Below are 23,743 nucleotides of genomic sequence, written 5' to 3' on the forward strand. Positions count from 1 at the left end.
ACGCACTGAATGTACCGCGAGGTAAAATATCAGGTTGAGAAACTGGCACGGTCTATCCTTCTTTCGGTGGTAGATGGAACTCTCTTAAGCCGTGGTAGGCACTCCGTCTAGCGATGACGTCAGGATAAAAAATAATCTTGATAGTCCTGGCGAAGTATCAAGTATTCAGCTACCGACAAGATTCGAATTACACCACAAGCTCGGGCAGTTCAATCTCGGCTACGGCCGCACTGGATGAATGGATGTTCCAACTCATGTTTCCTGTGAATGCTAAGCCGAGGAGTTTGAACGAAGTACTTTCAGGTAATGTATTTCGGCTAGTTATATTGAGGACAAATCACAGTCAGGCAAAATAGTGTGAGTTTGGCGACGGCGAAGGAGAAAACAGCGACACATAATCTACATATGCAAAAACAGTCACAAAAATGAAAAAAAAAAAATAATGCAACGAATCATTGTATGCCCTAAGAACACATTTCATAATGAACAAATAGGACCGCGTGAAGAAGAAATGACAAAAACACACACGTGTAAGAGACTTTTGGTAACGACAACGTTATATGAAGGAACATTCTCGAAGACTTTTTTCTTGCTATGAGATTAGACATAGAAATATGGTTTTCGCTGGTGAAGAATTTAACTTGACCGGATAGATAATTGCTTTTCTTTTTATTTATTTATTTATTTATTTTTATTTTTTATTTTTTTACCAAGAACGCAAAGCATTCTCTCGTAGAAATGGCTGCTACGAACTGCTAAGACGTATTGTCGCACTAATTTGTGGAAATTCTCTCCAATTTAGCTGTCATTAACGAATGTGTATTTGTCAACATCTATTGTTTTTGCTACTCAGGAAAGAATGTCTGTCAATGCTTTAATTACTAAACCAAAATGTTTGGTCTCCTCTGATATTGGTGATGGCTGTTCGGAGGGGGAGGGGGGATTGCCTTAGCGTAATATGGCTTCAATCCTCACAGTGCGCCCACTTCGTTGGTAGAATCAGTTGGTTGGATTATCATTAAAGAAGAAAAAGAAAAAGAAAGATTGGGCGAACAGCAGCAGCAGTAGTAGAAGAAGCCTAGGGTGAATAAGAAAAAGAAGAGGGGTGAGGATGAGGAGGATGAAAAGTAGAAGAAAAAAGAAGGATGACGAGGAGAAGATTTGTCGAGCAGCAGCAGAAGACTAAGCATAACGATAATACGAAGAAGAAGAAAGTGGAGGAGAATGAACGAGAAGAAGAAGAAGAAGAAGAAGAAGAAGAAGAAGAAAGAAAGAAAGGAGATGATGACAAGAAGAAGAAGAAGGAGATTATAACAAGAAGAAGAAAAAAGAAAAAGTAAAAAGGAGAATGAGCGAGAAGAAGAAGAAGAAAAAAGAAAGAAAGATGAGAAGAAGAAAAAGAAGAAGAAGAATGATCCGGCAGAAACAACAGAAGATTAAGCATAACAATAAGTAGAAAGAAAAACATTAAAAAAAAATAAACATAACAATAATCCGTAGAATATTTTTTTATTTTAATTGATTTTTATTACATTTTGTAAATCTTTAGGTCTTGTTGTTTCAATGGAATAACAGAATTGTTAAAATAAGAACCGAAGACAGCGCGGAGGGACACTGGTTTCGATCGGTAATGCCAGGTCACACTTTGCTGTTCATTGGGAGTATTTCTTCGATTTCATCGCTGAAAAGAAAGAAAAATGCTAAGTTTATTTGAAGAACGTCTATTTCAAACATTACCCATTGAAAATTAAATCAATTTGAGAATTCGGGTTAGCGTAATGGATACAACCGCAGAGTACGGAAGCGATGATACCGAGTTCGAATCCTATTGGATCCATTGTGTTCAAAAATATAATAATAGCACTGGGAAAAGTATGATCCACTATCCACAAGTAAAATAGTGGATTAAATATACATATAATAATTGTAATATATATATGAAAATTTATGGGGGTACAAAATTTAATCATGGTTAAATATAAACCAATTAACATGATGATTAAAAAAAATTTAATGAAAAAAAAGGCTAGCTAAGCAGGTTTCGTTCATCGCCAAACTGAGAAAAATGGCGATTACAACACGTACCATAAAAACTTCGTTATGCAAATTTTTCACGTTCGGATGTTCCGAGTAATATGGTTCTGCGATTTGCGAGCACCTCATAAATAACCGTGCTTGTGCCACGATTTTCAGTGTTGACATCTTAAACAGGTCGCACTCGCCCTTTCATCTAAACATTCTAGAAACCATTTTTATTAAGTCTCTGAGACTTTCTCCTTACAAGCAAAAAGAAAATCTCTTAGCAATTAATTTGATTTCTATGTGATTTTTTTTTCGTGTTTATTTATTTTTTCTCCTCCCCAGCTATATTCATGACACTTTTTTTAATCGCAACTTCCTCAATTTAGCTCTGTTGAGCGAGGAACGAAACCTGTTTAGCTAGCCTTTTTTGATTTTTTTTAATAATAATGTTGATTGGTCTGTATTTAGCCTCTCTCTCTCTCTCTCTCTCTCTCTGTGTATAATATATATATATATATATATATATATATATATATATATATATATATATATATATATATATAAACGATCAGCGAACCACTCTTGAGCTCTTTCAACTAAAATCTCATTAGGAGAAATCGATAGTATAAAATAGAGTAGTTTGAGGTCCTACCTACAGCGAATTCTAAAAATGTTTTTTTTTTGTTTTTTTTTTTTGTTTTTTTTTGCAATTTGTCTCTTATGCTGGTAGAAAGAATGCATAAAGGCGTTAAATTTCTTGAGAGAACTTTAGCTTCTCCTGTCCCCCACCACATAATTACATTTTAATCGTATTCAAACGAATTAATTTTTTTTTTATTCTAATCAATCCTGGTACTCCAATTTATCCCAGTTTTCGTCAATATTATTTTCAATTTATACTATAGATTTCTCCTGGAGATATGGAAGTTAAAAGAGCTTCACAGAGGTTTCCGCCCATCGTTTTTAAGTATATATACAAATTTTGTACCTCATAACATATATATAGGCTTTCTAATGTACCCTTTTCACGAATATTTTCTATACTTTATTTATACGAATTCTTTTTAAATCAGAAGCTCAATGTTTGTTAAGATATAACAGAGCATGAATAAAGATTTTTGCGACATTGATTTGGAATACAGGAAAATTGTTAATCTATATTTACACACACACACACACACTCTCTCTCTCTCTCTCGCTCTCTCTCTATATATATATATATATACACACACTATATATATATATATATATATATATATATATATATATATATATATATAGTAGCAGAAAGATATGACGTAACCCAAGATTAAAAGAGGATTAGCAAATGTCCCTTACTTTCAATACTTTTATTGTAATCAAAATGGTGGAATTGCCTATTTTCACGTAAATCGATTGATTGCCTGCTCTAATTGGGGTCCCATCGCAGTGCACCCGGGGAAAGCTTAACATGCCTTAATAAGATATTTTATTAAAAAAAAAAAAAAAAGAAGCCATTTAAAAAAGTCATTTCCAAGTAAAGACTATTTTTATGTAGAGTTTTAAAATTAAACTGAAATTATGCAGGTAATACTCAGAAGAGACGTTGCTCTATTTTCATGGCAAGTGCTCGTCTGAGCTTTAATCTATGGTCTCTCCTTTCCAAACGTTCACAAAATCAATTACTCCCCCACTCTTCATTTGTGTCTTAATCTAAACAATTTTCATTAATATAACTTTCCTAGAACTGTCCGCCTCCATTAATCTGCTTTCCAGCTGACTACAATATGGTCATCTTCAAGTCCAATGTAAACAAGTTCTTGTGAAGCCGTTCTCCTAAATAATCCATTTCTACCCATTTCCACCACTAACTATTACTACGCTATTGTCCCGGTGTTTTTTTTTTATGCGCATGCGCATATTCGCTTCATTCCTTCAAGTTGTTTAGGAAACAACGTCAGGCTGGAATGCTAAATGTTTTGATTTCAATTCTAGCTGATGACACCAACTCATTTTTTTTCATGTCTTTGTATTAATGAAGAAAAATAAAATACGTAAATTTTACTCGCGGTTTTGAATTTGTAAATACGAAAAGAAAAAACTATATATTTTTATTATTCATTTATCGATTAGACAAACAAACATTATTTTCAAATCAAAGCTTCTAACGCTGCCGAATGCGTGTTTTTTTTATTGTTATAAAAATAAGCATTCCAGACATTAATTCAAATATATGAAGACATACCTATATCTTTTCTATTACCATTCTTCGGCCGATTAGATTAACAATTATTCATTTCAAATAAATATTGTGTTTTTGCAGTGTACGCACCGTGTTACATTTCAGATAGGATTTCAATGTTAATTTGAATTTATATTGTATCTTTATTAAATTGTTAAGTGAAAGTGCAGAACAGTTAAAAAGCCTTCCCCCCCATGTTAAAAATGGCTTTCTAAATAATGAAGTTATTCTTTCAGCATAATTCATACACGGCACAAGTACCAAAAATTCTAAAGTTCCGAATGCGATTTTTTTTTACGAAAACATACCCCTCTCTCTCTCTCTCTCTCTCATATATATATATATATATACATATATATATATATATATATTTTTTTTCATTTATCGGTTTCAATGGTTCTCAACCTTTTTTTAATCATGACTTTTTTTATGTATTTGGGTGAACCCTAATAGCTTATTTTATTTTTCAGTAATGTGAAGAAAACCAAAGAACATATATCAACAGTTTATCTTGAAGGAAGACTGAACCGATATTAATATTACATGTACCATGGGGGTCCACATGGACCCCGATTGAGAACCATTGAGTTAGATAAACAAATATTAATAACAAACAACTGAAAAAATTTTCAAATGCGTTCGTTTTTATTACTTTTAATTTTTCTGGTAGAGCTTTCTTACACAGAACATTATGACAACGCAAAAGACAGGTTTATTTCTCTGATAAAAAAAAATTCCTTCCAAATTTTCGCATGCGTGTTCGTGGTTCTGTTTTGTTTTTAGAAAATTTCCTCAAACATTTACTGTATTCAAGTAATTTTAAGACAATTCTAACATAGAATAGATATTTATTTTCATACAAAATAAAATTTTTCGTAACTAATGAATTATAAATAATCAGATTTTGAGTAAAATTCCTTTTACATTTTCCAGTTTTCGTAACAAAGTTCAAAATTCATGAACGAATGAAATCAATCACGACCAAAGACGAATACAGTTCATACTTTTAAGGAAATCTTGAATGACAGGGGGGGGTCAAATTCTCAGTTCTGTTTCCAATTATTTTTAAATCGACACTTCGCTTACAGTAGAATAGTTAATTTCCGTGAATATGATGTCCATTACAAAAAAAAGAAAGAAAAGAAAGAAAAGGCATGTATTTACCATTATGAATTTAAGTTTTGTTCCATCTATTTTATTATAATATTCGAGGGAAAAATATTCAAATATATCATATACAACCTGGCAACGCCTGATACTTCAGCTAGTATTAAATATAATGCCAAACATAAAATGAAGCATGTGAGGAAATTGTACTCGCTCTATTGTCAATATCTGCGTTCCGCACCGCTTCTTTAGCTAACCATAAATAACAACAATACTATAGTGTTGCTCCTGGCTGCAGGTCATGCATTTTGGTGAAGGTACGTTTTTGAAAAGGTGTCAACAACAGCGCCAACAGTTTACATGCAGTTAAATTGACGAATGAAAAATTGGATTTAAAAAAAAATAGATGTGAATGGGTCACCAGTTAGCAAGAGCTAACTCAACAACGGAAATTTGGAAATGAAAGAGAAAATATGAATAAACAAACCTAATATATTTATATATAAGCAATTTTTCCCAGTCTATCTGTGCCTTAATCTAAACACAGATTCCATGAACAAAGCCTCTTTCTTAGAATTGCCCGCATGTGGAATACTGGCTGATTACAATACGGTAGCCTTCAAGTCCAATGTAAACAAGTTCTTGAGTCGTCCCTATAAATAATCAAATTGTACCCAATCTAGACTATTAACGATTACTACACTACCATCCTACATTCATTAACCCTTATTCTCGAGTGGCCTTCAGGCCTTGATAAATGAGGAAAACATGAATTAACAAACTAAATATTTTTCTATAAATAATTTTTCAGAGATGTAAAATATACTTTAAAAGATTAAAGTTTGTAAAGAAGTTTTAAAGTTCTTGAATAAGAAGTAGACAGCAGCGTCAGAAAGTTTGTTTTAAAGTTCCATTCTGTGAACGTGTGTGTATCCGTGTGTATGTGTATCCGAGTGTGAGTGTGTGTGTGTGTGTGAGTTTAACTTTTTAGGTGGCTGTGTTCACTGGAGATATAGCAGGCGTAAAGGAATTTCGGCGTGGCGCTTTCCAATCTTCTAGGACGGGCGTTGTTGGTGTCGGAAGTCCAGGCAGGTGCGTCGCAGGTGTGACTCGGAAGAACTAATTTCAGTTGACCATTTCACTGTCGTATAGACTTGTTGAAATTAACGCAAGATTGGTGTTAGAAACGATTTATATTTGTTGGAAAAATTTTGGAGCTTAAACGTTTATATGAAAAAGCGATTAATGAAGAGAGCGAATCTTAGCAAAGTGGAGAAAGATAAAAAAAAAATTATAGCTTTTAAGTATTCGTCCGAATCACATCTAAAAAAAAAATCCGACGACAAATATTATGAAAAAGTGAAAGGAAAGAAGAAAAAGCCGAACGAACAAAGAAAGAAAAAAGGTTATTTTGCTCGTTCTTTTCGTCTCGCACATCGATTTCTAATATAAAACCTCATTGTCATTAAAAAAATCACTTAAAAACCTAGCTTAGGCAACCGCTAATAAAGAATCACATACATTGTATATGAACTACAACAAATACTACGACGATTATTGCTACTGCTAATACTATTATATTTCATACAATCAGTAAATAGAAAGTCGACTTCCAGAGTGACCCTTTTGGAGAGCTGGTTTTCTCTCACATTAAAAAACGACCTTGTGTCACATTTTGAATTCGTAGAGAAGCAAATAAATACCAATAGGAAGCTGATGCGCAGAATTTTTACTTACATTTTTTCTGGATCTGGCAGACGTTTATTGAATCCAACTTTCCCATTCAGCCAATAGGTTGTCATGGTTCCTTTTCCCTGAGGAGAGAATTAAAAAAAAAAAAACAGCAGTTATTTATTTTTTTCTAATTTTATTTCATTTATTTATTTTGTTATCGATTTGTTTTGCATTTTTATCAGATTTTAAACAAGGTTATTCCAAGGTGTAGGCTTTTGTTCAACGATGGGAGTGACGTATTACGACATAGTACCGACAGGAAAACGCGAGCTTCTTGAATAGATAGAAGAGAAAAACAAAATGAACGCTCTCTATCTTTCTCTCACACATACGTACATATTACATACGTACGTACATATTACATACGTACATATGTACATATTACATACATACGTACATACGTACATATTACATACGTACGTACATATTACATACGTACGTACGTATTACATACGTACGTAATACATACGTACGTAATACATACGTACATATTACATACGTACATATTACATACGTACATATTACATACATACATATTACATACATACATATTACATACGTACATACATACATATTACATACATACATATTACATACGTACATATTACATACGTACATATTACATACGTACATATTACATACGTACATACATACATACATGCGTACATATTACATTCATACATAAATATTACATACATACATACGTACATATTACATAAATACATATTACATACGTACATATTACATACGTACGTACGTACATATTACATACGTACGTACGTACATATTACATACGTACATATTACATACATACGTACGTACATATTACATACATACATATTACATACATACGTACGTACATATTACATACGTACATATTACATACATATGTACATACGTACATATTACATACATATGTACATACGTACATATTACATACATATGTACATATTACATACGTACATATTACATACATATGTACATATTACATACGTACATATTACATACATATGTACATATTACATACATATGTACATATTACATACATATTACATACATACGTACATATTACATACATACGTACATATTACATACATACGTACATATTACATACATGCATACCTATTATATACATGCATACCTATTATATACATGCATGCATATATACATGCATACATATATACATACATATTATATACATATTATATACTCTACATATATATATATGTGTGTGTGTATGTATATATATATATATATATGTGTGTGTGTGTGTGTGTGTGTGTGTGCGCGTGTGTAATCACGGCATAATCACGTGACACCAGTTCTCGTAACATCACCAAAGTTAATCAACATTGAACCTGGGTGACCCTTTTGGAATTCTAGGTGCTGTATGTGCTCTCCGCTTATCTCTGCATTGTTTCCAGACGCCCCGAACCTCCAATTGCAACTGGTATTTAACACCGAATCAAGAGGTGTGGTTGGAGATTGTACAATTGTTGCCACAAAAATTTCACACCCAGGCACTCTTACAGGGGATATCCATAGTTTGCCGTCACTCAAGGAAAAAAAATTTAAATAAATAAATAAATATACACATACATACATATACGTATGTATATGCATGTATATATATATATATATATATATATATATATATATATATATATATATATATATATATATATGCATATATTTATGTATCTATGTATATGTGTGTGTGTATGTATTCTGAGTTGATATGAAATTATACCTTTAAGGTATATGTCTGATAAATGTCAAAACTGTCATGAATAATACGCTCGATGAAAATATATTTTTGCTTTATGAACAGTTTACAGTACATTTACAATCTAGCTACCACAAAAAAAGTCATTTCGAATAAATAAATCGTCGTTAAATAACGTTTCAAATAAAACATCAGCAAACAACATTTAAATAAATAGTCGAATGAGGGAAAGAGAAAAAATAATATGGAAGAAAGAACTAGAACACTATCGGCAATATTACAAGGGGAAACGGCAGATGACGTCATATCTGCGTGTAATTGCAAAACTAAATCGTAATATATTGATGAGATGTAGGCAATTTGGTTAGAGCTCTTAAATTTTAATTTATAAGAGCGCTTTTGGATGCAGAACGAAGGTCTCCGTATTGTCACATAGAATACCTCGATTTGGAGCGGGCTTAGTGTATGATACGGAAAGAACTATCCGGATACACCTCAACACAGCCTTTATTGTCTAGAAAATGCTACCCAATTGCTGATTCGTAAATAGGCGAGTGCCCGGATATGCTCTGAAAACGCCCGGATGTATTCATTAAACATCCGGATGCGCTCGCTAACAATTATTTTTAAATTCTGGGGCTAATGGAAACGTTAAATGTTGTGCCACTCTGACTCCCAACCGCCGAAGAGTTCGACCCACATAGTCAACTTGATACTGACATTTAAATTCATAGATTACTAAAGTTTTATCTAGTGTGGGAATAACATCTTTCTGAAAGGCTGGGAAAGCAGTCCTAGTATCGAAAACCATACGGGGTTGTTCCGCATAATAGCAGCGAGACAGCGAACCTGATTCTATTAGAAAATCCTTTAATGAGAGAACCAATAAAGTGGAGATTCAAGTAGACCAGGCACTCGGGGAGGATATCAGTATTGAATTTCGCAAGTCTTCTTATTGATATTTTTTATTTAAAAAAAAATTGTACACAGGAATCAGCACTTATCAAAGCCTGGAGGCCACGTGAGGATAAGGGTTAATGGGTATACATTAGTCAATGTGATTATAGCGTAGTAAACATAAGTAGTGGAAATTTTGTAAATTGGATTACTTAGGGGGACGGTTCATCAAAGACTTTTTTATGTTGAACTTGAAGAGAATCAGATTGTAGTCAGCTGGAAAGCAGGCAATCAGAAGAGAGTTTCACAGGCGTGCAGTTCTAAGAAAGAAGCTTCGTTCATGGAATCTACATTTACGTTTAGGCACAGATAAAGAGTCTGGGAAATTGTTGATAGTGGTTTTGGCTAGACGAGTGTTTTTCATGAAAGTTTGGCGGGGGGAGACAGATTGAAGCTCAGACAAGCACTTGCCATGAAAATAATGATAAAGCAGAGACAGGCTTGCAACGTCTCTTCTGTGAGAAAGAGGTTGCAGGAAAGAGAAAAGGACATCCCCCACTAGGCTATGAAGTCTATTTTGAACTCTGTCAAGGCAAGATAAGCTGCTTCTAGCAGCTCCTGCAAAAATGTGGAAATAGTACTCCATCCTTGGCTGTACCTGGTTTTTATATAGGTAGAGAATTGCATCAGCAGTGAGATATCTACTGGAGTGGTAGAAGGATCCCACCATTTTTCCAGGGACCTTGGCAATGGATTTGATATACGTGTTCAATTTCAGGTCAAGAGTAAAGGTCAAACCCAGAATCCCGTCAAAACATGAAGCCTCCCCAAGGCGAGAGCCATTAATATCAACCGATACCAGATTGGTGTCAGAGCCTAGATGGTGTAAAGATAGAAGCTTGGTTTTAGATGCATTAAAAGTAACAAGCCACCTCTTTCCCCATTGTACCACATGCTTAAGATCAGAGGAGAGAGAATCCGAGAAAACTTGGTCATTTACGGTCTTTGATGTGCTACCATAGATTGTAGTGTCATCAGCGTAAATGTCTACGAAAGATGTAAGAATGTGATTTGGAAGATCATTAATGTAGATCAGGAAGAGAGTTGGGTCCAGGATGGACCTATGAGGGACTCCAGCATTAATACTGTGAGCTTCTGATTTCTGCCTATCAACCCCTACTCTTATAAACCTATCAGAAAGAAATGATTTAATTAAGACATTTCCATCTATTCCATAGCTGGAGAGCTTGTGAAGTAGACCTTTATGCCATACCTTATCAAAAGCCTTTGATATCTCAAGAACAATTGCTCTAGAGAGGAAGCCTCCGTCGAGAGATTCTCTAATCCTATGAGATATAACTGTAAGTACGTCTACTGTAGATCTAGCAGAATTAAAACCATATTGCACATCACTAAGGTTATTTTTGCTGTGATGGTTGACTACTTGTCTATTTAACAGATTCCAGCAGCTTACTCATGATGCACAGGAGACTTCTTGGTCTGTACTGAGAGGGAGATGAGCGATCACCTGAATTCTTAAATACAGGTCATATTGATGAGATTTTCCAAGAATTTCTCCTTAAGACGACGCTTAAATAACTTTGTAAGTATGGGCGCTAGTTCTGGTTGAAGCTTTTTGGGCTCTATAATTGGAATGCCGTCAGGGTTAGTTGCTTTACTAGAATAATGGTTTTTTATTAGCTTGGCAACATCACGTACAGATATTTGTATGTCGTATAGCGGGTTTTCAGATACATGAGGAAATACTGGAGGTTGGCGGCCTTAGTTGTAAAGGGTAGAATTAGCTGCAAAGATTTTGTCAAAATGTTTGGCTTTGTCTGATGCTGACGAGATTACCTCAGGTCCATTGATGATAGTTGGCATAGAGCACACTTTTGTTCAGGATTCTGTTGTGTTTTTTTTTGTTTTTTTTTGTGCCAAAACTGATGGGACCCTAGCCGCTGCTCAGCTACTTTGGAATTGACGAACTGAGCATACAACGCTTGCATTCTTTTTCACAGAGGTTGCTGGCGGCTTTAGTCTCAGTACATCTGTTACGTTGGAAGCAATGGAAAAAGTGATTTCTGCGTGCAATGGCAGCGGCATATTCTGGAGAGAACCACTGTTGGCTGTTAGGGTTTTGCTGGAAATTTTTCGAGCGTATGAAACGGTCTATACCTTCAAATAACTATTCCGTCAGGTTTGATACCATAGAGGAACATCCTTTTTTAAACATGGAAGGCAGAGATAGATCTGATATAAATGTACGGAAGCTATCCCAGTCAGTCATGGAGTAATATATATATATATATATATATATATATATATATATATATATATATATATATATATATATATATATAAACAGAGAAATATGTTTATTCATTTATATTTCATCTTTTATTCATACATTATTTTATTTATAAAGCTCGAAGTAACTACAGAGCATATAAAAATCATAAGTTTATATATTCCAGATTTCAAGATGTTGACGATCTTACAGTTTATTTCCTTGAATACGTTGACAGGCACAATTCTTGACAGCACTTGTTTCCTAGCGTAAAATCACTCAGGATTATTATGTCAAATATTGAATTTATTTCGTTCTTAATCCATCAGAACGAAAAGCACTTATTAATTCTAAAAGAAAATAACGGTATATGGTCAGGATTACAAAATCCAAAAAATTGGGAGAGAAGTTGCAATTATCGTTTCGTTTTGTTATGCTATCTTTATATATATAAGTACTTCATTTACTCACATAAAATTAATATACGAAAGTATAAATTTATGCGTACACTTTAAGTATTTTCTTTAACAGTGCTCAATACGTAGGTAGAGCTAGTTAGTAAGTTATAAAATATATATGGCGATTAAGCTACACTGTTTCATCCGTTTCATCCACTCTAGGATTGATAAGCCTGAATAATCCTAGAGTGGATGAAACGCGGAATATTCAGTGTAGCTTAATCGCCATATATATTTTATAAATATATATATATATATATATATTTTATAAATATATATATATATTTTATAAATATATATATATATATTTTATAAATATATATATATATATTTTATAAATATATATATATATATATATATTTTATAAATATATATATATATATATATATTTTATAAATATATATATATATATATTTTATAAATATATATATATATATTTTATAAATATATATATATATATATATATCTATTATAAATATATATATATATATTATAAATATATATATATATATATATATATATATTTTATAAATATATATATATATTTTATAAATATATATATATATATATATTTTATAAATATATATATATATATATATTATAAATATATATATATATATATATTTTATAAATATATATATATATATATTTTATAAATATATATATATTTTATAAATATATATATATATATTTTATAAATATATATATATATATATATATATATTTTATAAATATATATATATATATATATTTTATAAATATATATATATATATATTTTATAAATATATATATATATATATTTTATAAATATATATATATATATATTTTATAAATATATATATATATATATATATATATTATAAATATATATATATATATTTTATAAATATATATATATATATATATATTATAAATATATATATATATATTTTATAAATATATATATATATATATATATTTTATAAATATATATATATATATATTTTATAAATATATATATTTTATAAATATATATATATATATTTTATAAATATATATATATATATTTTATAAATATATATATATATATTTTATAAATATATATATATATTTTATAAATATATATATATATTTTATAAATATATATATATATATATATTTTATAAATATATATATATATATATTTTATAAATATATATATATATATATATTTTATAAATATATATATATATATATATATATATATATATATATATATATATATATATATATATATATATATATGGGTGTGTGTGTGGCGCTTGTTTATGTAAAACAAAGTAAATATTTACGTTTACTATTTGCATGCTTTCATGTTTCCATAAATCCATTTCTTTAATTTTCCCATTGTGGAGAAATTCGTTATTTTTAGCCAAGAACACTTTATTTGTGCATATACTAGTTGTCCTTAGACGGTGAATAGAACGCATTACAAAGTAATCCTGTTTTTACCCGGATGCACTTAAATACGTTTTCCTAATAGGACTGGCAAATAAAATGGACTCACCTTTATTGGGGTCTCCCCGCGTAAAGAAACAACGTATCCGCCGATCTTCATCAAGGCATCTCTTGTTGATTCACTGATGTGAATCCGTAATCCTTTTGAAAAAATATGTTTACTCTAACTTCAATAAACCATGCGATAAATATATACAAATCTAAACACAGACATTTTTTAGTGTTCTTGTATCAAGAAAAATTGGGTGTAATTTCAAGCAATGCCTAAGAAACAATGACTAAGAAAAAATGGCTAAGAAACAGTTAAATATCGAAAAAACACTTTGCATAAACAAACAACTGTTTTTGAAACACGTTAAGATGCAAAAAATTTAAAAAGAAAAAGTTATTCAAATTTCGTTTTTCTTTTCCTGTTTTTAAAATTGAAACACTTCTTATTAATTTTGAACCGTATTAGGTCCATCAGAGAACGAAAGAGTTTTGCTTGTTTTTTGTTTTTTTCGTTCAAGTAAAATCCGTAACGAAAAAAAAGCATAACTTGGAATAAGAATGGAGTTATTCAGGCATTGTTTCGGATAAATTAAAAAATTACAACTAATTTGCAAATCTTTCATTTTTTATCCTTTTCTTTTCTTATGTAAAAGTCATTACATAAAAATTATTTTCGTTTCTGTCTTGTCAAGCAAAACTGGAACTTGAAAGCTGCAAACTTATCCCAAAACTAACCTCATATTTTTCTCCACAAAATACACTTGAATAAAACTAGGGCATTCAAAGAAGGCGAGGATCGATTTTAGTTTATTGAGATAAAAAAACTCATAAAACACACAGAAACGATCTGTTATTGGTAATTAACTCGAACAGTTAATAAAATAAACGCGAAATGAAATTCCTTTTTTACTGATTTTTAATAAGATAGCCAAAATTTCCTGTTTATTTTAAATTACATACAAAATATTCCTTAGTTTATGTTTGAAAATAAGGTTTAATATTTTTGCGATTTTTCTGAGATGTTAGAGAAAGATTGGGAACCTCTTTATCAGAGTTTATTTCACCCATCATCATCTACAACCAAAATCCGACTCATTCATTCAGACAATCTTTTGCCTTCTATAAAATGAAGCAATTATTAAACCGATTTCATTATTTATAAAATTCTTTTTCATATTATAGATTTTTAAAAAAATATAATTGAGTTTGCAACGTCATTGTTGTTCGTATTCAATGAAATCTTACCTTTTCCCTAGTCTGTCCTTCCTTGATTTTACCTCCTCATTCAATGGATTTGTACCATATCCTTTTATACTTATTTTTTGTTTGTTTCTAAACTTTCACAAACTGTTAAAAATATTTTTAGGCAAATATAATTCAATTCAATTTTTGTAGTTTATTTTTAATGCATTAACCTGCAAAATTTAATGTATATTTTGCTAACCTTTCCTCTGATGAGAAGAATTGCATAAGGTCTTTGTAGTTTATCTGTAGTACTTGTCGGATAAGGAAAAATCCTGTATACCCGCTTTACAGGTTAATGTTTTTTTTATTTTTAGAGAATTTGAATTATATATATATATATATATATATATATATATATATATATATATATATATATATATATATATATATATGTATATATATGTATATATATATATATATATATATATATATATATATATATATATTATATTTGTGATCAAAGAACATAACATGGATTTGAAACTGGATTAGGTTCGTTTACATGCGTTTATTCCCCATTTATACATAATATATATATATATCACTGTATCGAAAATTTGTGAACGTAACATCAAGATAGGGATAACTGTTTTAACAATTGAATAATATAAATATCACTTGTTAAACAAAAGGAAATAACTGAAACAGAAAAAAAAGAAGAAATTATGACATACCTTTTCCACTTGATTCCATCCGAGAAGCCGTATTTACGGTATCACCAAAGACGCAATACCTCGGCATTGTTAAACCAACGACACCTAACGGGGAAAACACACACATTTATAGTTGTGTATATTTTTCATTTCATGGTAGGAGTTCGGTACTTGGTAATATTAGGGATTGAAAACATAGAAGCAAAAACGATTTTTTTTCTAAACTTAAAACACTAGATAACTGTAATAATATTGTTTTATCGAGGCATGCTGAATTGTAACAGACATCGTTTATGATTAAAGATTTATTTAATATACATAAGAGGAGACGCGCGCGTTTTTTAACCCATGTCTAAGCGTACCAGACGGTGTTCACCATTCCTACGCCAAGCGGCTACATTTATTGCGCGTATGTTGCATGATATTGCTACACCCACCTTATCGGATAGAAAAGAAAACACTGTTCAGATAATTGGGTACAGTAGTACATTTGTTGATTGTATCTTTCTGGCCTATCACGACCACGTCTTGCTGTGCTACGTGTTTATTGTTTTCAGGTTAATTGGTGTGAGATATTGTTTGTGTTAGTGTGTCCACTTTGTGATGAGGTGATGTGATCATTGAAATGAACCCGTTTATGGGTGTCTATTCCATCTGCTCTCATTTCGATCCTGTTTTTATCTTTTTAAAGAGCCATGCATGATCTTGGTTCTGCACGTTTACTCAGAACCGTTGCTGGTTTCCATTTCCCCGTTTGGTTATCAAGCATACATACATATTGTCCAGGGACAAGCACTAGTAAATCATAGACTGTTCAATCATAATACATTTTCTGCATATCCTGTCTATCTTCTAGTCGTTCATGCATGTGGCCAGGGTTGGAAAAGTTTTGGTTTGGAATTTTCGCAATTATGTACAATCTTATAATGCGATTGTTTAAACGTTCAGCGGGGCTTGGACATTTGTAGTTAATTGGTGTTCCTATTTACTTGCCTCCCTACGAGGGCAGAATTAGACACAAGGTCGGTTTTTAATGTGGGAGAAACCCATCTTCCTAAAAAGTGGCACTCTGGATAGGAACAAAAATAAAATTGTCTTCGACATGAATGATTTCGTCTACACTGACCGAAGACAAAAAAGGTAAAGTGCAGGATCAGAACAGACACTACACTGTGATCCCGACCCGAAAGCCGCTGTTTATTGGTCTTGCTAATAGGCACAAAATTGCTAAGTTAGAATTTTTCTGCTTGCTTTGGTTTTAGTTTTTTGGACTATTTGAATTTTGTTGTTCAATAAAACCATTCGATCTTAGAAACTTTACAAATGCTGTTATGTGATCGAATTGCTATTGTTGAGCAAATTCTTTGAATGCTTCACTAGAATATTATGGTTTATTGTCACTAACAACTCTGATGAGAATACGATGTTCAGAGAAAATCTGTTTCATTAACGAGAGGAGCATATTACTTGTAATCAGGCCAGTCATTTTCCGTATAATTGGAAATTTCCTGCAGTAATCAAAAATAATGCATTTTTTTATCATTACAGGGAAACAAATCAGTGTTGACAATTTCCCATGTTCTGTTGGGGATGTCATGTGGCTGAAAGTTTTCCTTGGTTGTGCTGGAAGGGTTTTCTGGCATATTGAACATTTCTTGATCATGTTTTCTATATCAGCATTAATCTTCTACCAGTGCATGGAATCTCTATCGCGAAAACGTGTATTTTCAATACCTTATTGGCTGTAATGCAGCTGGTCTGAATTGCCTTTTGGCTTAGTGAAGTGTTGAAATTAATGTTTTAACTCGGAGAAAAAACCCGTCGTTCGTGTTAACGCGCACAAAAAATTATTATTATTATTATTATTATTATTATTATTATTATTATTATTATTATTATTATTATTATTATTATTAAATAAATAAATAAAAATAAAAAATAAAAAATAAAAAAATAACTCCAATTGCGTAAACCAATCTACTCTTGATTTCTCAACTCGTCGTTGTCGTCGTCGTCGTCGTCGTCGTCGTCACAAAATCTCGATTACATTCCGACCCTTTCGTACACAAAAAAAAACGTCCTTATATACAGCCTCTTAATTGCGACAGTACCGCGATTTGCATCTCTTTCTTCTTTTTGTTGTACTCAACGAATTCTGGGTTTAAATGGCGGTGATTCTTGTGCACATCATTTTGTAACCTCAGTGTTATTCAGTTCTGTTACACCCCCCTTCCCGTGATCTGATGATCACATAGGCTACATCCCGGCGGTGGTCGTCTTTGTTGGGTGCTTCGTTGCAATTGTCGGGCCTCTTCAGAACTGTGGGCTTCCTCAGGAGCACGTGTGTCGTCTACTCCTGCCCCATGACCATCTTCTGACTCTGTTTCGTCATGGGATATAAGATTTTCCGACATGCGCTTCAAGAATATTGTGCATTCGGAATCTTCTGACGAGAGTACACGATGGTCCTTCACATGTCGGGGTATCCCATCCACTAAGACGGATTGTGAACTGATTATCTCGGTTACCCGACCCTGTCCTAACCTCGTAGTACATCGATTGTCTGGAGCCTTCACCCACACGTAGTCTCCAACTCGGTATGGACCTACTACTGGTGGCATAACGTCGATTCCTTTCACCTGGACCTCGTACCAGTATATGGCATTGGCTGGTGAGGTCAAAGATGACTCGTCGTCTTTTAGAGTCACGTTGCCTTTAATATTGAACAGTGCATTCTAGTCGCGATCTGTTTCACAGTGCGATGGCATCGCTCTGCTATGCCGTTCCCATATAGGGCATGTGCATAACGAAATCTCAAGTTCACGCCCCATTCATCTGTAAACGCCTTGAATTCTTTGCTGCGGAAAGCTGTGTCATTATCTGTCAGTAGTTCGCGAGAGGGGCCACGGTAAAAAAAGATCACTTCCAGCTCGCGAATTAGTTGCCGAGCCCTGTCGTACTAATTGCATCCACACTGAAAACCGCAACGGCCCATAACCAGTGATAGTAAGGAAATGGTAAGCATCGTAGTGTGTAATGTCCATTCCCAACCGTTGCCAATCACTGCTCACCTCTAACTTTCCTTTCTTCCAGTGAACTGGCGCTGGATCTATAGATTGGCATTCGACGCAAGTTCGTATTGCCAATCTCACTGCTGCCTTTGTTGTTGCAGAGCAAACTCTCCGAGCGAAATACGTGATGCGTCGCACTCCTGGATGTCCACTGTTCCTTTGAATGGACATGGTCTGGACCGCGTCCAGCTCAGCAACCTGCACTGCACCAATCAGTGGCTCGGGTCCTGCATCCTTCTTCATGGCATTGAACCATCGTTGTGGTACGCGTGTCAATTGATCGGCCATGTTGTGAATGTCTCTACTGAGAGCTCATATTCCCTCACTAATTCTTTGAGAGTATTCAGTCGTCTTCTAATGGGCATCTCAATGGTTCGTATGAACTCGTGCTTTTCCGCTGAGAGTTTCTGACACCCAATCGTGCACATAGGCAGAGTCAGTGTTAAGGTGCAACACCTTAGTCTGCCACTGGAGTGACAAGTTAATTCCCTTCAACACGGCATCCAATTCAGCCAGATTAGTATGCTGCGCATCGTTCTCAAGTTGCAGTCAACAAGCGTCCTCCACTACAGTTCCGTCTCTTTCTAACGCTATTTCGATTGCTAGCGCGCTGGCATCAACCCATACGGTCAGTTCGCGACTGTCCACGCACCAGTTCCCATAAGCAGGATCGTTCCGTTTTACTGCATCTACCGTCTGGCACATCATATGTCGGAGTAGGGTGTCTGACACCTTATCGTTCCAGTCGTTTGTGATCGAACAGGCTCTTCTCTTTATTACTCGGCATGCCACACGCAACCACACACAGACTGGGGGGTGTCCTGCAAGCTTTCAACTCAAGGAAAATACAGTTCGTCGTGTTATGATATTGGGAATTTCTGCGATTGCGTTTCTTTGTTTCCAGCGCAGGAGGACACCGTGCTCTCTTAAGATGGTCAGTCCCAGTACGCGTGTGCCGTCTCCAAGTCGTTCCGGGTCCTTTCATTCAAGTCCGAATCGAGCTAAATGTTCCAAACTCCCAAAAGTGGGCACAACGTCTTCAAAGATATCATCGATGCATTGCAGGAGAATAAATTCACTTACAAAGGAATTTTTTTCATTTATTTATGAAGGATTTGTTATTTTGTTATATGTATATATATATATATATATATATATATATATATATGCACGCGCAAACACACGCACACACACACACACACACACACACACACACACACACATATATATATATATATATATATAGTATTGGTAGTAATTATTAAGTGTGTCTACCAAAAGAGTGCTCAATGTTTAGACAGAGCCAAAATAAGTTAATTTAGTATCCAACCAAATGGCTACATATAGGCATACATGTTTCGGCGAAAACCCGGTAAGGGAATCGCTTCGTCAGGCCAAAGACATCTCTTGCTGTTTCAACTCAAACATTTCCAATTTATAACTAGTAAGTATGTAATCTTTTTTCTTTGGTATTGGAATGTTTTTAAGTGAAACTTCAAAGTTGATCTTTTCCATGTTTGTTATTTCGGAGACACGAAGTAGAGTGCTCGACTGTAAAGGAGCGTAGATATTGTATTGGTAGTAATTATTAAGTGTGTCTACCAAAAGAGTGCTCAAAGTTCATATATACCCGTATATAAATACATTATATATATATTTATATACGGGTATATATGAACTTTTGCTTACGTATATATTTCGTCATTGTTTATTTTCATATGTTCCCGATTAACAAATTCCTTCGTAAGTGAATTTATTCTCCTGCAATCGTTGCATGATTTCGCTTTGACGAATTCACACTAGTCCTAATGTTGTTTCAGTTGTCATCAGTTATTTACCATGAAACTATATTTAGGAGATTTAAAAACAAAACAAAAAAAAAAGAACATATTAAATCATAACACCCCAGCAGGGTGTATGCATGTTTGTGCATAACTTATTTTTATGCACGTAATAATCTATTACATATATAAATCCGTAATCCTGTCTGTTTGTTTGTTTGTTCACAATTTGATTAATATATACAAAAGTTTCCTTACTTTACTCTTTCATTTATTTCTATATATAGAATCATTCTTGGAAACTAGATACAATAAAAAGATTATGTCATTTGCATATGACATTAAGAAAAATCGATTTTATTAAATAGCGGTATCTTAATTAATGTTTCTAGCGAGAGAATTGTTTTCAGTGTTTTATTTAAAATTGTTTTTAATACATTTTAAACATTAATTATATCCATAACATATTTATATTTTGGGGAATTATTATTTCAACATCGAATTTTTAAAAAACTTTTAGAGTTATTTGCCCCTTAGAATCTTCCGATCATTTCATTTGTTTGTTGTTATTATTCTTTAAACAGCTATACAGAAATCGCAAATTTTACGATGTGACCCATCGTTGTTTAATACCTAAAAAAATAGGATCTACTGCCCCCCTCTGAATTCCACAATTTACACTTTTCTTTCTTTTTTTTTCACGTTAATCTCATCGATTACAAACTTTAATTTCTAATAAAAAAAAGGTAAATTTTTACGACGTGACTCAGCGTCTTTTAACACCTAAAAAAATTAGGACCTACTTTTTTTGGGCCCTAATACGTTTAAAAAATCTTTATAAATAATATGAAAGAAGTAATTTCGAAAAAAAGAAAATTAACATTTTAAAGTGGGGGATCACTTTTCTATATAAATTTAACGTAAAATGAATACCCATTTTTGGCCACAGCATTCAACGAGATATATCATCTCTAGCATTTTTTTTTTCAAATTTAGCGATCGAGATGGATGGGGCAAAACATGACAAATACAGTTTTTTTGTTTGGTGGGCGTGGGAATTACATTTGAAACATAAAATAATTATAAATTTAATTAATTTTTATGACACCATTCTGTACTTTCACCTTACACTTTTATAAACAAAATGAACCCCAACATATGACAAATTCATTTTTGTTATTTTGGAGGGAGATTACATTAGAAGCATAAAATGATGAAAAATTTAATTTAATTGTTTTGAAATTAATTGTTGATAGATCTTCATTTTTAGGAGTTCTATCTACTTGGTTATTTTTATTTATTTATTTATTTATTTATTTATTTTTGCGATCACACGAGCATTCGCTGTTATCTTTAGTGAAACAAAAGTTCTAATGATTTATTTCTAATTATTTATTTTTAGGGTGGGTATTTATAGTACTCAATATCCGGGAAATAGTTTCTTCTATCTGTATCCATTCTGCCGAAATATCTGGTGGAGAGGTTATCAGGTACTTCTTCTTTTAAGGAACGATTAAATTTACATGTTTTTATCCGTTCTTTTATTTATGGAATTGTTGTGAGGGTATCCATGTTACCCATGATGAAAATGATTAGTGTAGCAGGTGTGTTCCAAACGGAACTGTATGTAAACCCAGGCAACGCTGGGTACTCATGCTAGTATTTACATAAAAGTATTTAAATAATAAATAAATAATTACAAACAATACACCCCTAAAATGTGGGGCGACTAAAATGTAAACAAAGGGTAGATAACTTCTTTCTTAATAGCGCTCAGGTAGCGAAAAGAAAATAGAAAAAAATACCACAGAATCGCTAATAAAAAAATTTAAAAAATGAAAAGAAATAAAATCAACAATCTTTTATTTAATTATGTATATACATACACACACACATGTATACATACATACATACATACACACATGTATGCATACATACACACATACATACATACATGATGATTGCAACGTCTTGTCAGACGAGTGCCACTCCCTCAGACATTTAAAATCCATGAGCCCAAATGCCTGAGGGAGTATCTATACAAAGATGATTTTACAGAGTCTTAGCTTTGTACGACAGCTAAGTCTCTCTCTCGGTTCAAAATGTTGAGATCCAGCAACAAGCAAGAGCAAGATAGCCAGCAACAAATTAAACTGCAGACCAGCTTAATGCGGGTACTGGTCTCCCGCTTTATGATTCTTTAAATCAGAGATTTGCTTCTCCTAGAAAGGTTGCCTTCACCACGGCTTACGGGAACCCTCTCTACCCCAATACACATACACACAAATATACACGGTGCTAGTTGGCCGTTGACCCAGAAAAAGAGTTCATTTGCCCTTTGGAAGGTCTTGTTTTTAATCCTCCAGGGAGACTAGCCGCCCTCCTCACCAAACAAGTCTGGTGGGGGAACCAGTTTAGTCGCCGGTGACTCGACCATGAGGCAGGTAGTACTGGGTTACATGGTACCAGTAGCATATGACATGACCTGACACCTAGTTCATTCGCCCTTTGGAAGGTCTTGTTTTTAATCCTACAGGGAGACTAGCCGCCCTCCTCACCAAAAAGTCTGGTGGGGGAACCAGTTTAGTCGCCGGTGACCCGACCATGAGGCAGGTAGTACTGGGTTACATGGTACCAGTAGCATATGACATGACCTGACACCTAAAATACATACATACATACATACATACATACACGATGGTAGCAAACTCGTTTTCAAGTATTGCCATTACTTAATACATCTCTGGCTCAAATGAGGCAGACATGAGCACCACTAGCAACACGTGACGGACGGTCACTTCTATGAACCTTCCACAGTCCTGCACATCTCCTGATTACTGGGTCCAGGCTGTGGTGCCCTAAACACCTGTCGGTCCAAACCTTAGACGTTCCAGAGCCTTTATTTCCGCCGGTGACTCGACCATGAGGCAGGTAGTACTGGGTTACATGGTACCAGTAGCATATGACATGACCTGACACCTAGTTCATTCGCCCTTTGGAAGGTCTTGTTTTTAATCCTACAGGGAGACTAGCCGCCCTCCTCACCAAAAAGTCTGGTGGGGGAACCAGT

At 33.3% G+C, this 23,743-nt stretch overlaps 1 protein-coding gene across 1 annotated transcript in view; it reads right to left on the minus strand.

The window, feature by feature from the left end:
• Positions 1 to 1,504: 1,504 nt before the first annotated feature.
• LOC145298400 (atrial natriuretic peptide receptor 1-like) overlaps positions 1,505 to 23,743 on the minus strand; it is a 186,640-nt gene continuing 164,401 nt past the window's right edge. The window contains exons 21-24 of the mRNA XM_080144315.1: positions 15,843 to 15,926; positions 13,982 to 14,073; positions 7,088 to 7,164; positions 1,505 to 1,681 (exon numbers count right to left, since the gene is read on the minus strand). Coding sequence (XP_080000441.1) covers positions 1,639 to 1,681; positions 7,088 to 7,164; positions 13,982 to 14,073; positions 15,843 to 15,926 — 296 coding nt within the window. The 3' untranslated portion in view covers positions 1,505 to 1,638. The remainder of the gene's footprint in view (positions 1,682 to 7,087; positions 7,165 to 13,981; positions 14,074 to 15,842; positions 15,927 to 23,743) is intronic.

The sequence above is a fragment of the Euprymna scolopes genome, chromosome 2, assembly GCF_053919585.1.
Source record: "Euprymna scolopes isolate OS-2025 chromosome 2, ASM5391958v1, whole genome shotgun sequence".
Classification (NCBI taxonomy): Eukaryota; Metazoa; Mollusca; class Cephalopoda; order Sepiida; family Sepiolidae; genus Euprymna; species Euprymna scolopes.